The following is a 17,183-nucleotide window of genomic DNA, read 5'->3' on the forward strand; positions in this document are numbered from 1 at the left end:
ATATTTATTTATTTACAAAAAACAACTAAAATATGATTTGACAATATTACTACTAGACTCTTCCAGACATTTAAATTAAAACCCCAACATTTTTTAAGATTACTTTTGGGCATTATTTTAGGCCTTTATTTGCTTAGGACAGCTGAAGAAAGGGGAGAGAGGGGGAACGACATGCAACAAAAGGGCTGCAGGTCAGAGTCATACCCGGGGTCACTGCGTCGTGGAGTAAACCTATGCGTACTTTACCAGGTGAGCTACCCAGGCACCCCAAACTTCTTTGTTATTAAAATAACAAATATAAAGTGTGAATATCAAAATAAAGGCACATCTTAAAGATGAAGTTGATGATATGTATAGATATTTTCACTTTGTATCAATAATATTGGATCGTTAAGGATTGAATGGATATATCGATCCAGATCTATGTATCAGAGGATAAGGTGTGTGTGTGTGTGTGTGTTCATGAGTGCACCTTAGCACCTGTAGCCTACACTGTTTTATTCATTGTCCGACAGTTTGATAACTAAAATATTGCTCTTTCCCTATGTCTATTTTTGCCAGTATCTACCAAAGGAGGATGTCCACAAGGAGAAAACTGTTATTTTGTAATTGATCTATTTAGTAAAAGTTTCATTTCATTTATTATTTAAAGGCTACATGCCACTATTGTTGTGTTTTCATTTTGTTGAACTGTTTATATTTATCATATATCTAATTTGTAATTGCTTTTTATTGCCACGTATTATTTTATTTTTATTTTTAGAGGCGTAGAGAACAAAAGTAGAAGATGAAATAAAAGTTTCCTGTAGTATAAGAATATTGTTGTGTGAGGTTGTTATTGTAGGTTATTGGGTCGATGCAGGGCACCTAGCTAGTCTCGAGAACAGGGACAAGCTGACAGACAGACGCTTATAGTATTTAACTAAGAGGAATAGCCAAAATGACACAACAGACATTGTCCAAACAATATAAAGTATGACCTCTGCTCCATTCATTTCAACCCAGTTGGCTGCTGAAGCTGTCTGCCAGTGTTTCAATACTTCCAGGATAGTCGCTAAGAAAAGTTAGTGTAGTTTAGTGGTACACACAGACAGGTCTCAGCCATGTAGGACAAAGTATCTATGAATGCCCTTCGTACACAAAGTTCATGGAGAGGTTCATACAGAGGTTAAAACAGAGAGGAAGTAAGTGTGAGGCCACGTAGTCTGACGAATTCCAGACATCAATTAAACACACTGACAATACAGGCACATTGTAATGTTCCTACTGAACAGTGAGATTTCACAATGAATTGCAAATGTGCAAAGTTGTTTCCTGCTCCAAAAATCATGGTAGGTATTGAGATTGATTCATTGTAGTTCAAGATGAATTGTTAGTGAATTCACAGCACTAAATCACTCATACTGTTGCTATAGACAAGGAAAAGCACTTGACTAAGAAAACAACGATCACACAACTGAACTGCCATTTAAGTAGGTAAACGCAGAGCTACTGGAAAATGAAAGTAAGAGCAACCACACCAGGACTGCAAGACAATAAACTGAAATCACAGTTTGTACATTTATACACTAAACCACATGAAGCTGCAAGTTTTATCATGTTTTATCTCCTTTACACACAGCTTATAAAAAAAGTTTGGGCCAAACATACAACTGCTCACCAGTTGTTAACCAATCAAAAGCAGCAATGTAACAGCCAGAGAGGCAGGGGATTGTGTGGAGAACAGCAAGACAAAAAACGAATGATTTTGAAGAAGAGGAGGTTGGAATTGGGACTTAAAATAAACAATTAAGCATCAGTCATTTGGCATTATTATGGATTTAGAACAGTCAATGTATCACCAATTCCATGCAAACAGCATCCTTATACTTACAACATAAGGACAAAATGCATAGTGACCAAGTATCAAAACCAGTAAATGCACTCCATATATAGCACTCTCTTTAAATACTGTATGCTTTTCACTGTCTTCATTTCACTCTGTTAATGTTTACTCATGTCACAGGATAGCTGTTTTTTCAGTACTTCAGCTAGATACAAGCTTTAGTGGTTTCAGGTATTATTACAATATAGACCTTTCTGATTTCAACATTCAGAAGACCACTCCATTTACAGAGTTGTAACAGGACATCAAGATAGATGATTTTAAATGTTGATGATGCCACAATATTATGTGGTATCATGATGATACTGGAATATTGACTAAAATAAACACAAGATGCTTTTGAACATATTGTGCAGTTGTACTGCACACATACTGACTCTGGACTCTGACTTGGACTGTAACAGCTCCACCTTACAGATTCATGTGACTCTCCACCCATCACCTGACTATCTCTCTCCTTTCTATGGAAGCTGGTTTCAGGCAGGGCAACCAGTGGAAAATTTGACCCGAAGTCAAATTTATGTTCAAGAAACGGAAGATATTCAGGAAGCGTACAAAGACTGTTTGTCTACATGCTTTACCGTCTTTAAAACATCTCAACGTTACATCTATGAAACGCGGGCTCACGGATCGCTGACAAGACAATATCTCTTGTCACTGATAACGTGTGCCTTTGACCAAACCCTGAGAGATTAAGGGAGCCAACCTTTTGGACAGGAGGGGACAACTTCCAGCGCGCTGCACTCCATGAGTCTGTACCATGTACATGTCCTCATATTTACATGTGAATCCAGAGGTGAGTCAGAGAGGAAGCAGAAGGAGAGCACAGTGAGTCACTTTGCATATCCAAACTTCCTTTTACAGGCAAGGCAGGGGCCCTCCACTATGAACAACCAGCACACTATGGTGACCCAAGGTAAAGTAGGAGCCTTCCGAACAATCTGGGGCACCGTGCAAAGAGGCATCAGTTTCTACGCCTTGCCACACTGCAGTTATCAGCATTTCTTAACTACAGTATCTAGAGTACAATTGTATTAGGATTCCCTCTATACAGATAGCCAAAATCAAATCATAACCCACATAGCTTTGGTCCAGTCTTAAAAACACTGACATCTAGGCTATCAACTGCATAGTTAGGGTGTTACCATCAGCAACACTTAAATGAGAAATCTCAACTTTAACTACAACATTACCATATCTTTACATGTGTTTACAGACACATTACATACATTTATTTCCAATGAATTAAGAATGTTAATACAGGTCAGACCACGCTTTGCATATTGCCATGCTGAGTTGTCAAACACGCTGACATGAGGAGATACATGTATAATTTTCCAAAGGACAAATATAACTGCTGCCTGCCTTGCCACACCCAGAGTAAACATATCTCAGCCATATTCATATATGACATGACACCGGCACCCATCGCAGATTGTTCACCTCAAACATGACACAGAGAAGACGGACAGAGCAGGGATGTGACAATAGTTTTTACAGGCTGTCAAAACAAAAAAACAGCTCACTTATTTTGTTCTCACTACACTCTAGCTGCACAAATAACTGATTGCATAATGTATGTTATACATACATATAATAGTCATCAATCTTTTGTAAACCTGCGAGAATACTAAACTTAAAGTCACACCACAAAATGTCTTTCAATGTTTGAACTCACTATTGTGCACAGTCGATGAGCTGGTACTCATTGGACCTCTCAAAGCATGCCTTCACTCCTTCGTCGTCCCACAGCTTCTTTGCATGATCAAAGAACTCCTGAGGAAAAGAGACAATAAACATTAAGAAACAGACATTTACATACAACACAAAGACTTGTAGTACAATGTCATGATGGGAAGGTCAGGGGCCTTAAATTCATTCATATTGACTCTGTTGAAGCACACCTAAAGACACTTTATCAACAGGCTCTTTTGTGAGCTTTTGAGTTCACTTCGTATTACAAGAAAAAATGATTCTTGAAAAAAATATATACTATAAGTATATACTCTTTTAAAATAAGTTTTATTTACCTTCACACAGATGCCAAAATCATGCTCACCTAATTGCCAGTATATGTCTGGGTCACTTTAGCAGAATTTTTGCCTGCATACTGTAGAAAATACAGTTGTGAACAGGTAAGACTGCATGTGTTCAGTGACTTACAACTATTCTGCAGACATTTTGAAAATCTGAACTTGTATTTTGAAAATGTGACTTAAAGTTGTTGAAACTTGTGCTGCCATCATAACTAAATAGCTAAACAAACAAACCCACCTAATGGAAAATTCTATAGCCCAATTTGGGTATACATTTATCCAAAGATTTCTAATTGGTCATATGCAGTTTCTCATCTACACCATGTAGCACACTTACAGTTACACACATTACATACATATAGTCTACACACACACACATCTGCCCAGCACAACACTGTCCTCTACGGTTGGTCACTGAGCTGTTTAGGTAGAGCAGCTGGGTTCCAAGGACTGCCGTTTATAGGAGCAAAGAGAGTAGTAAAATATCTTACCCCACAAGTAAGTATTAGTGTTAAGTTAAAGGCATAGTTCAACATTTTGGGAACACGCTCATTTGTTTATTTTCATGTCTGTACAATATGTATGGAGTTTTAGTGGGGATATGTTTAGCCTAGCTTAGCATACAGACTAGAAGCAGGAGGATACAGCAAGCCCGACCCAGTCTGAAGTAAAAAGATACAACCACCAACACATTCACTAACTATTTCCTGGTGAACAACAGCAGGGCACAGTGACTGTGCACAGCTTCTCAGACACTTGTCGTTGCCAGATTTGGTACTGTACCATTGAGCCTACACAGGGAAGTATACTAAAACCAGTGCTCACAGACCCCATCTAGCAAAGTGCGGCATAGCCAGAGACGCTGCTGTACCTGCCTCTAAAACAATTTTTTTAAATGTTGGTTATGTAGGGACTAAACAATCCAAATAACAAGATACAATCTCTGATTACTTCATGCACATACATACAGTCATATTAATAGTGGAAGTAGAATTATGTATTATGTATTCTTCTCAAGTATAAACTAGTACTTGCAAAGACTACAGTGACTCAGTTACAAATGGTCACATGAATGCTCTTCACAGGCGCGCACAATGATTGCCCGGCTGTTTAGCTGGGAAACTAAAAGTATTATTATGAAACTTGCCGGGGAAGCAGCTGGAAATCAGAAGTTTCAGGGGAAGAAAATACATATCTTCCCCGATCTTTCCCCTGACCTGTTGAAGAAGAGAGCCGAATTTAAGGACATAAAAGTTTGATTGAGAGAAGCGAGAGTGAAATACGGCCTCCTGCATCCATGCAAGCTGATAGTTACTCATCAAGAGACCACGGTGACATTTACTGACGCTAAAGAGGCAATGATCTATTATGAGCAGGTAATCAAACCATCCCCTCCGGGATCCACAAGTGTGAAATGTTCGTATATGGATCTCTTTCACGTGTTCAGACTACATGGTGGTTTGATTCTCAATTATTATTATTTCTACGCCTGCTTTTTCCTTTTCCTCTTTCCTTTTTTTTTCTCTCTCATCATCCTAATTTTTGACCAGATGGCGTAAAGGATTTAAATCAGTAATTTAGAGAATGGACAGTGTTTGTTTTTTACTTTTAATGGACAATAGTTAAAGGATACTTTTAAACTTCAATACGGATAGTTAAGTTTAATTTAACTGAGGTGGAGCTGACTGTATACCATGCAGCACCTCTTTCACTGCATAGAGGGGGACATGTACAGGGAGTATATAATGTTAGGGGGTGGGAGTTAGGTTAAGGAGGTGTTTTGTAAAGCCTGTATTTTTTTCTTTTCATCTTTTTTGTAATGCCTCTCGGTTTCATAAGTATTCATATTATGTATTATGTTGATGTTACTATGCCATGCCAGCATTAAAATTTGAGTTGGAATGTTAAAGGGTTGAGGGGTTCTGCTAAAAAGAGGAAAGTCTTGTTGCACCTTGAAGAAAATAAAATAGACATACAGTGGTGCTCATAAGTTTACATGCCCATGCTTAAGTTGACTAAAAAGAGGAATAAAAAAAATTATGTTTTGGAAATTCATCTTAATGCCTCAATTAAAAAATGACGTAAAATCCGACCTTTAAGGACACCAATTTTCTTTGTGAATAAATAATGTATTGTCAATAAATAAAAGTTCTTCCTTAAAATAGAGGGGGCATAAGTATACATACCCCATGCAGATTTTATTATTATAGGCCAGTTATTTCTTGGATCCAGGATACTATGCATCCTGATAAAGTTCCCTTGGCCTTTGGAATTAAAATAGCCCCACATCCTTACATACCCTTCATCATACATAGAGATTGGCATGGGATACTTTCCATAAAATCATCTCTCAATGCAAATCAAACCGGCTATTAGTCTAACTGAAATAAAACCATGCCAATCTCTAGGTATTTTATATTTTATTTTTAGCAATTCTTGTTTGTTTTGTCCTAATGTGAAGGATCTGAGATATGCATAATGAGATATATGTATGAAATATCTTTACATTGTGTTTGCAAAGTAAAACAATATATTTAAAAAAAATGGCTATTTAATACTCTATACAATAACGAGTGTTACTTTACAGCAGAGGGAGTTGATTATAGCTCTTATACACTTCTTCGATACAGGTTTATCCAACAGTTCTTGAATTTAAGCTGATCTGGTCACATGCTCTCTTCACTGAACTGTAAACCAAAGCAACAGAGGTGGTTCACTTGGATGGCATAACTTAATTGTGATCCGAATTCAGATAACACTACAGCTACATATCTTAAAATATATAAATAAAATACATCCATAGGCATGATGTTGTAAATTATGACATGTCTCAGTGGAAGCATTTTGAGGGGAATTCATCTTATCAATGACTTTGAAACATTTCACAGGACTTTCTGTATGTCCTAAACAAAGATGACTGGGCTAATATTCCTTGTCGCCTCCCGTGCACATGTCTTTCAGATGGGCTCCTCCTCTAGCCTGGAACAACCACATGACTCTCTGCACTCAGCACTGGTTCTGCGCTCTGAATGAGGAGAGGGTGAAACTAGCCCCGAACCAGAGAGCGAGGAAGAAGGAGTCTGATAAATGATCACATGCTCCGAGAGATCTCCTCTCGGCAGATCCGGTGATTAAGTTCAACATGGAGGAAATCCACTGATCCAGTCCGCAAAAGTATCACAGAGACTGCAGAGAGACGTTAATACTGGTTTACTTTTTGTTACAGATAAATACAAGCTCACACTTCAGGCAGGAATGATCTAAACATGGGCGTTCAAGTATATTTTACCCAAGTATGATAGATTAACAGATTAATTTTAATTTTCCAACCATGGTTCAGTTTTGCATTTACCTGCTAAACCAAACTCTTGATTAGGAAAGAACATGGGGACATATTTGCTTTCTTGCCTGTATTTGCTTCCACTTCTGTTACAGTCAAACTTTAACACCCACCTAAACTAGTATCAATAAGATTCAACAGCGCCGATTACATTCTTCTGCTAGTAGTTCTGCAGGTCTCAACAAATTCTTTACACCAGGGGCTTGAAAACCCAAAGAAGAACCTGACAAAGCTATCAAGCATTGAGATTGGATGTAGGGAGGACAAGGGGTAGAGAGTGGAAGGGGCAGGGGGGAGAGCAGAGTATGGTCCTCAAGGCTCTTTTCCACAGAGGCGTGTGACACTGGGCCTTTGAATAAATGCAGTGTGTGCTGCAGTGCCCTACAGAGGAACTGATAACACAGAAAGAGACCAGGAGGGAATCTGCTATAACACAAGTTTTTTTAACTCTTTCCTGTGCTCTTCCCACTCCACTTCCAGTCCCCCTCCATCCCCAGCCATAAGATGCTGATTTTTCGGTGGCTCTGCTAGGACCTATCCTCAGTTCAGCCTTGGTTTCAATGTTAATCAAGTTGTGTGCGTGATGTAATATTTACTTGAATCATATAGGTCAGGCTGACACAGGGAACAAAATGGCCTAAAATCTGATTTGACTTAGCAAAACAAAGTTGGGGGAGCTATTGGCTTGCATCTTCTGTTGTGAGGGGACACAAAAAATTCCTTTGGGTAAAGTTTTGAAGAGACCTTTGGCCTTTGAGCAAAATGTACAGCCACTAATCTCAAATCCTTCCACACATAGTCAGGCAGACAACTAGCTAGCTTCTCAGTGAACCATCAACACCACATTGATTGGATCTGAAAAGAATACCTGACTGTGTTAGATAACAGTCACCCAACACAGAGAGACCTGACTTCCATGGGTTACTCACTTGAAAAAATTTAACAGAGTTTAAGCAAAGGAGAGAGGGAGCAACTGTTCGAGACTGTTCATCTTTCATAACATGGATCCAAAAAAATGAAGCAGCCCTTCGTGCTACCCTTTGCCCCACATCCCAGATCCTCAGGTAATTGATTAAAGGAAAAACAAACTTCTACTGAAGCTGTTCATCCTAAGGAAATCACCAAAAATGTAACAACAAGGGAATGCTATAGAGGTGGTACCCTTCACGGCTGTAGTGAAGAACAAAAGCAGCACAATCCAGGTAACGTTCCTAGAAGGTTTCAATTATGGGTCGGCCTGTAAACTGACATCAGACGATATTAAATAATGTTACACACTCACTGACAGTTTAGCCATGGTGTAAAAATTTACAGTACTCTGTACAGTAATTCTGCACCCTAACACAAAATGAGATAAGTACAATAATGGGTGGGGCTTACATAAATAATATGAAGCTTAACTTTCACAACAGACTGTAATTCATACCTTAAAAAAACATTTGTGGGCCTAGTCCTAGTTCTTTTGTTGAGATTGTATAGAAATAACAGGTCTTAAATAATTGTTCTAGCATCAAATAACCAGGATTACATGTAAGCTTGAACATATCTGATGGACAGAAAGCTACATAGTGTAAAAGAGGGGCTTATTTCAATTTTCACCACAGTCAACGAACACTGTCGGGTGGCTAGCATAGCTACCACAGTGGCATTTGTTTCTATTTGCATAGATGACCGTTTGTGTCAGTGCTTTCTTTTTCCATGGGCCTACTGTTATCCCAAGTTATTACAGGGAAAGGTTTTACAAAAAAGGATGCCTGGAGATGAAGAGTACAGGCCACTAAACATGGTGATTCACATATACTGTACGACAAGAAGAAAAGGATGTCTTGCTAAAGTGTCCAGTCATGAAGGTGGATGCAAAGAAAAGTGCAGCTAACACTTTCATGCCTGTTGTGTTGTAGGCATATTATCTTAATATTCATGTGATCTATCTGTACCATAAACATAGATCATGGGGCTTTACATGAAGGTATTTCATGCAACTTTGACAGCAAAAAAAATAAACATCAGCAACAGTAAATGTCATGATTTTGCGTCAACATACAAAATCCCTACAGGAAGAAATCCATCACTTAGAAAAGACACCAACTTCTCCACCAATAGTACATTCAAAAGACCACGATGCAAGGCAGCCACAGTTCTGTAGCTTGTCGCCTTCCTATTTGACAAACCAGACACACAGCCCAACACATCGTTGTTGGGCTCATTTTTCTCGAGTGGAAAAACCTAACTATGCTAGCACGTCAAATTCTAAAGCCCCAAAGAGTTATTTAATTTGATAAACAACACAATTTTTTTAATAATTGATACTATAAATACCAACAACTGTAAACATAAGGGCCAAAAGAAGGCAGAGAACACAGCAGAGGTAGAATAGTTTTTGCAGCATTATGACCTATAAATTGCTTGAGTAAATGAACACAAGAATTACCTCAGCGTTAGGGTATCGGGTTTTTTCCCCCCAAAGAAAAGAGCTAAAAAAAACAACAATTGGTGTCACTTAATAACTGCTTGTTTATTGCTAAGGCAATAATATCTATAACATCATCTCTCCAAAAGTTTCCATGTAAAACATACTTTCACATTTTTACAACGGCGCCAACAGGTGAAAGCCACAGGTTACTAATTGTCCGTGTTCTTGCACTGCTGTATTGGATATCATGCCTGGTGGCACTAAGTGACAATATACAGTAGTGGTGACACTGACGGCACAAGTGAAGCCTGAGACTGATGACAAGCTCATACACTCCAAACAGAGCAATGTTGTTCCCTTTGGCCTGGCCAGGCCTGGGAACTCAGTGCCGGCTCTCCCCATGGCCCCGGCCCTTACACAACACAACACAACATTACAGCAGCACAAACTACTGCTGCCCTGCTAACACTCACACCAAGGACCTATGAGGAAATTAACACCCAAATTCATTTAATGGCTATTCTTGTAATATAGCTGCATTAAATAACGTTTAACGGGGGAAGCTGGGAAACACCATGCAAAGATGTAAAGCAGCAATGTGAAAACAATGCCACTTTAAGGATAAAGTAGTGAAGTGATTACAAAAAAATGGTGGCCTGTCCACAAGGTCTGAAAATTAGCTCAATTTTGAGGCCTTGTTGGTAAAGTCAAATGCCATATTGTGGCTAAGAGATAAACACACATGTGAAATTCACTTCCCTATATCTTTTTTTAATACGATGAACAACTACAAACTTTACAAAATATGTTCCCAAAGATTAAAAGAACCGGAGCCTGCAACTAACTTTCATTTACATCAGTGATTATTGTCAAAATAAAATCTCTTAAAGCTGGAGTGCAGAACTTTCCCCCCATTGGCATTGAGAGTAATTACAAAACCCTGTCGACAGCAGTGGGATTAATAATAACGCGACATTGCTATGGACTCCCCCCTTTCCTGTCTGCAAGGTATTGGTTAATAAAGGTAGACTGGCATACTGTGTAACCAATCAGAGAGTCAGAATAAGCAGCTATGCTGTAAAAAACTGTAATCAGGTGAGCAAGGTTGATTGAGCCCACTGTGTAGCTAATGTAATAATATTGTTGTGGTGATGATAAACCCCAGTACAAATAAGCTGTATCGGCATACTTCCGGTGCACTAGCCCAGGAATGTTTCCAGACTCGCCACGAAACCAGATACCACAACTTCGCTACACTAAGAAATACAGAGCGAGAGACACATGCTTTCCCTGGCTTTATTAGTATTGGTTTGGCAACTTGTTTAGCAAGGGCTTGACTGTTACAAACGTTCATTTATGTGGGATAGTTCCGCAGTCTAGCTTTAAGGCTTCAAATGTCTTGCGTTGTTCGTTGAAAACTCAGTTTACAAAGATACAAAACAAAGATCCCGGAGAAGCTGGCACTTTGGAATTTTGGCATGTTCTTCGATCAATGAATCATTTATTAATGACCACATAACCAAGGTTGGTGGAATTTGCCTTCTAGACAGCATTGTGGGTAAGCTCAATAAAGCAGTGCCAGGAACATCAAACACATAGGTATCAATCAATCAATTAATCAATTATATTAGAAACATAACACAACAGACATTCAGGTATTACCACAAGAAGAAAAGTGCAGTACTTCTGTCAGGGTTAGTGAGAAGTGTTCAGAGTTCCTATTGCAGCTGTGAAAAAACGTTTTTAAAACAGAATGATTTGGTGAACAGGGACATGTAGCGCCTCAAAGAAGGCATCAGCTGGAACAGATGGTGGGCAGGGTGAGAAGGCTCAGAGGTTGTTGTTTTTTGCTCTTTTGATTTTGCATTTGTGATATAGTCATTCAATTGATGGTAGGGGGGAGAGAATAATCTTGGATGACTTATTAACTATGCACTGCAGTTTTTTGCGTGTGAGACTGTCCATGCTGCTGTACCAAAATGTTATAGATGATCTGAGTATGCTCTCAATGCTCTGAAAAACTGAAGGTGGTTTTGTTTTAATCTGAATTTGTTCAGCTGTCTTATGAAAACAGTCTTTGCATGGCTTTTTTGGTAAAGTGATCTTTATTGATGTTCGATTTGAGTGTGTTACTGATGTGTGCCAAGACATATGAATACGTGGGTGCTGGTGAGGCATTTTTTTGACGGAACTTTTTTTTGATTGGTGTCCAAGGATGAGCGCCGAAGACATGAAGTCACCTAGAGGGGTCCTGGGGCATGCCCGCCTGGAATTATTTATTATTTTAAATGGTGCAATTTAATGCTACTCGTGATGGAGTCATATCTCACCAGAAAATAATCTAAAAAGTCAATAAAATAAATAATATTCCTGACATGAAAATACTGAGTGAACTTTAGAAAAACTGAAGAACACAGACATGTCATTTATCCTGTCCTCCTCTGCTGATGTGAATCATTGCCTGCAAGTACTGCTGGTAGAAGGAGGAGGGGCTGGTTTGTCTCAGCCAACAGCTAACGTTACAAGAATTTGCCAAATTTTAAGATATGTGGCCAACTAAGCTAAACAGTTAGACTAGCATACAGACAGCTTTTGTATTAGCTTGTTTGTAGTCTGGCAAGATCATTGCCAGGAAAAAGCCCGAGTTAACTTTATTTAACATTTTATGTGGCATATTTTTTTGCAGAGAAGTAGCCATTTAGGAGTTGCCCCCCCCCCCCACCCCCAAGCCTCACATCACCAGACCTACCTCCACAGAGCTGCTAAGGAGGGTCTGGCAAGCTGTGGTTAATTGGCATTTCTTTAAATCAATCCCAATCGTCTTGAGCGGCACTAACCGCTAATAGCCTTGGGAAGGAACTTGTTTTGGTGGAACATGTGTGCGTTCAAATGTGGTTTAAGTCGTGCAACAGAAACCTCCAATTGGACAGATAGTCTAGCTAGCTGTCTGGATTTACCTTGCAGAGATCTGAGGAAAGGTTAACCATAGTCCTCATAAATCGACCAGTTTAAAATGCCAACAGAAAGAAAGCCCAAGGTAACAGATATCCGGCCTAAATGAGGGAAATCCGGCAGAATTTCCATCGGCAACAGAGCAAACCCGGAAGTGGAACGTTGTGGATATAGACTATCCCCACCATGTTCCACCACCCAAACAAGTTTCTTCAAGACTATTTTTCACAGGCACCTCTGCATCTGAAGCTTTGCGCCACCCAAGATGATTGTGATTGGTTTAAATAAAGGGATTTTTTTTCTCCTACCCTAGAATGTACTGTAAGTGTGTTGTAGCCAGACCTTACTACCGTGCTGACACAACGCTGTGCAGATAGGTCTGGTAATGCAAGACTAGCTTGTTACAATTTGCTATTAGAGTGCACTGTGTGCACTGTGTAAAACAGTGGCGGTGGAAGAGAGACTGTAGACAGAGCTGATTGAATTATCACTTTTCTACATGTTCAGGCTCCATGTTTATGCTTGTTGAACAGGGGTATTGATAAAGTATTGGCTTTTTACTCGTGAACGTTTTATTGCACTTATAGTAACAGGCATAGTTTGAGGAGCTCAGCCCCGACACATAGAGCAGAGGAGATGCTGAAGCGTGGTAATAAATTACACCAAAACATTAAAAAATACTGATAGAAGAACTAACATTAGTGATGTGTCAATTGTCAAAAGATCAGCGTTTCCCATACATTGGTTCTACTTGGGTGCCCCGCCCAGGTAGATTTAAACCCACCCAGATAGATAAAACCTGAATTTAATTTCTTTTCCCATCAACAACGTATTTGTATAGTGCGCAAAGAACAGTGGCCTCCTGCCCGTTCCCCAAATGCATGCCACAGCGTCAGGCCGGAGCCAGGCTTACATTAGTAGTAGCATGTTGCTTCATGTGGGATTTACTGTAATAATAAAACACCGCGTTAAAACACTGCATTAAGACAGCAAATTGTTGCTAACCAGGCCTTCAGTTCTCGTTATCTACTTGCCCATACCCCTTAACTGTAACGTTATGTATGCACTCGAGCCCGAATAAAAGACGGAATTCTTGCCACAAGTTTGCTGTAAAAGTTTAAAACTAAAACCCAGAGTTGTTTGAATGAGAGAAATCTGTTCAGATGAGAGCATACTGAGTGCAACACAGACAGGTATAGTACAAAACAGCGTGTGTTACAGGGTGTCTTGTTTAACGTTATTAGGATCCAAAGAACAAAGATTAAAACACCTGAACAATTATCTATAATCTATAACTAAATGAACAATGAATTTACTTTGGATAGCCTTAAGGGTAATATGATTTAACATGAGTTAAAAGCCGACATGATGTGTGCATAGTGTTGAGATTTAAAATAACATTTTTCTTTCTGTATGGATCATAGTATGGTTTTAAGGTTTAGTTGAACCATAGCATGTATTTGACAAACCAACTAAATTTAATTGACAAAGCATATCATAGGCTACATTCATCTGTAACATCTTATAGTCTGTTTTTTAAAATATGTAAATAGTTATTTAATAGTTTTATTCTAAAATATCTTGTTATGTATTCCTTTTTTTTTAAATAAATAGTTAATAAACCTTTGTTTGACTAGTTTATTACTAAACCCAGCAATCACAGGCTGAGCGTCACATCCTGGGCGACCCACCGCCACAAATAAATTCTCAACCTGAAACACTGAAGATGATCTATAACATGGGCTATTTGTTAAATACAATCCAGAAATATCTCACTTTGGTAATAACATTACGAGCCAAGCATATGGTGAGAATTTTGTATGTTGCGCCAGTTGCGCTACCGGTGATGACGGAAATCTGTCTGTAGACAGAGCTCCAATGTGAATGAGTCAGTGATGATTATGGGTTCTCTTGAGACGTGTATGTGGGTTTTGGGGAGGGGGCTGTGCCTGAAATCTGAGTTCTTGTGTTTTAGATATGTTGAGCTGGAGGTTGTTCAAGACACCAAGTGGCTGCTTGGACTACCTGCTCACGGTATCGGTCTTTGTTATCAGTCCTATTATGTATGTGTCGTCTGCATATTTAAGAATGGTGACTGAGCTGTAGTGTGGAGTTGTTTGTGTAGAGGGAGAAGAGCCAGAGTGAGAAGACACAACCCTAGAGGGCGCCTGTGCTAAGGGTCAGAGGGCGAGATGAAAGGCTCTGTATCTTAGCCCTCTGTTGCCAAGTTCTCCACAGGAAGCACTGATCCAGTAGCATATACAGAGCTCAATATTCATGTCCAACAGTTTATTGAAGAGATTGACCGGGTTTATTGCATTGAAGGGCGAACTGAAGTAGGCAGAGCTACAGGGGGCCAAGCTGAACGATTTATCAGTTATCAAAATAGTTGCAGATTATTTCTCGATCGAAAAATGGATTAAGTAACTATTAGTTTCAGCTTCAAAAACAAGCTTTCATATATTAAAAAAGGAAACATTTGACAAATTTAAATTGTCCAGTACCTCACCTCAACATGAAACTAAAAATCACTGTCAACTCCAATATAACCAACAGTAAAAGAGCTGATCATTACACCAAATGGAAACAAACCCGGTACTTGATTCATTCACAATAGCATGTTAATACTTTCATTTGGTTCCCATTGAAGCCCAAAGTGTACCAACAACAAATATTAAATTCATACCTCTTAGAGTCTATCTACAGCTCGGTCATTCCTGTTTTGCGGTGCAGCACAGCCAGTGTCAAACAAGGAACACTTTTAAATTTATGTAAAACATTATCTACATTTCCAACACATGACCTCGCGCTATCAAAAGGCTGATCACACAGTGAAAAGAATCCCATGTGCTCCAACTTGCATTCAAATCTACATACAATACATCTGCTCCAACTGCAAACGGGAATCAAACCTTTAACAAGCACCAGAATCAACTAAATGTTGATTTCATGCAATTTTTCCATTTCCATGGAAGGAAAAAACAATGCCCTTAGCTTTTCTTTGTTAAGAAAAGAAGTAAATTAAAAGAAGAAAGGCAACATTAGGTTGTTATAGCAAAATTACATCTGACATCCATGAGCTATATCCGGAACATTACATTGTTGGCCAAAAACAAATCCACTCATCACATACCATCCAACACCCACGCAAACACATTAAGAAAGACAAAAAAGCACATATGTAACATACCAGTCTCTCTCATGCATGTTCACATCTGCACACTTTAATAATGTCTTACCTGTGAGTAGTCAAAGTCGGAGAGAGGTGCTATGCTTTTGATGTAATCGATTCTGAATTGGTCCTCTGGATTGGCTAGCGGAACTGGGGGTATTAAAGTGCTCATCGCAGACACTATAGTCTACAAACAGAAATTGTGGGGGGAAACAAAAAAAACAAGCATTAAGCAAGGTGAATAGAATAGGGATGTCACAGAACAGGTACTTCAGTACCAACTCGGTACCAAAATTCTGAAAACGTGCCGGTACACATGTTTCCACAGTACCGTAGGTACCAGGGGATGCAATCCTTCCAGACCTAACGGGGGTAGTATATACGCCTAACGTCAAAAATGTTCTAGACTGTCTCTAAAAGCTGAAGAAGAACACAGACCAGTACAGAAAAACAGCAAATAGCCCCTCATCTCCCTGTACGGCTTGACCGTATTCAGCTTCTGGCTTTACCGTACATCCACAGCGGCGTCTTGCACGACTTCACCTGGAACACCCAAACCGCAAGTGAATCTATTTCTCTCTGCCGTTGTCCATCACAACGTGTGATCCTATAGCGCTTGTTTTAACGGACCTCTATAACATCAGTTAACTTTAACCAGCCCGGTTATTTGTGAAAAACAACAACCGCAGAGAGAAACAGACGTCACTAAACATGCTTGGAGTTCCGGGTGAACTCATGAAAGATGGTACAGTACGCTGGCTGTGTGGTGATGCCGGGCTTCAAAGCAACGGGCTGTGCGGTCCAGAAGACTGGCGTTTTCCTTTTGTAATCACGCTCTCCATGCCCCCTCCACACCAGAACAGAAAGTTGAAACTAAAAGAAAACACTGAAAGACGATTGACATGACGACCCCCCCCCCCCAATGTTTAAATAAAGGAATTAATGTTTAATTAAATGTTGTTGTTTTACAACACACACACACACACACACACACACACACCACACACACACACACACACAAACACAACACACACACACACACACACACACACACTGGTATTGACTTTAGTATTGAGTATTGGGTACTTTGTTGGTACTGGTAGCGAATACTAGATTTTTGGTATTGTGACATCCCTAGAATAAATGGGAAAAATCTAATCATAAGGCTATATAATAATAATCAGTAAATTGGGATAGCATTGGGTGGGACAAAAGAGAAATTAAGCACATTTAAGAAGTGATATAGATGAAACTCACCACTATGGCATCCTTCACGTTTTTCCGAATATCTTGGATTTTCTGTTTCTTTTCTCTACATGGGGACAAAACAGATGTGTAGGGCAGCGGTTATGAAAAAAAAATCAACCACAGCAGACCTCAAGAGA

General features: G+C 39.3%; 1 protein-coding gene across 2 annotated transcripts in view; it reads right to left on the bottom strand.

Annotated features, from left to right (window-relative positions):
* LOC116698856 (guanine nucleotide binding protein (G protein), alpha activating activity polypeptide, olfactory type) overlaps positions 1–17,183 on the bottom strand; it is a 54,922-nt gene that overhangs the window by 24,575 nt on the left and 13,164 nt on the right. For both annotated transcript variants that reach the window (XM_032531069.1, XM_032531070.1), the window contains exons 3-5: positions 17,056–17,110; positions 15,866–15,985; positions 3,564–3,661 (exon numbers count right to left, since the gene is read on the bottom strand). In XM_032531069.1, coding sequence (XP_032386960.1) covers positions 3,564–3,661; positions 15,866–15,985; positions 17,056–17,110 — 273 coding nt within the window. The remainder of the gene's footprint in view (positions 1–3,563; positions 3,662–15,865; positions 15,986–17,055; positions 17,111–17,183) is intronic.

The sequence above is a fragment of the Etheostoma spectabile genome, chromosome 12, assembly GCF_008692095.1.
Source record: "Etheostoma spectabile isolate EspeVRDwgs_2016 chromosome 12, UIUC_Espe_1.0, whole genome shotgun sequence".
In the NCBI taxonomy this organism is placed as follows: domain Eukaryota; kingdom Metazoa; phylum Chordata; class Actinopteri; order Perciformes; family Percidae; genus Etheostoma; species Etheostoma spectabile.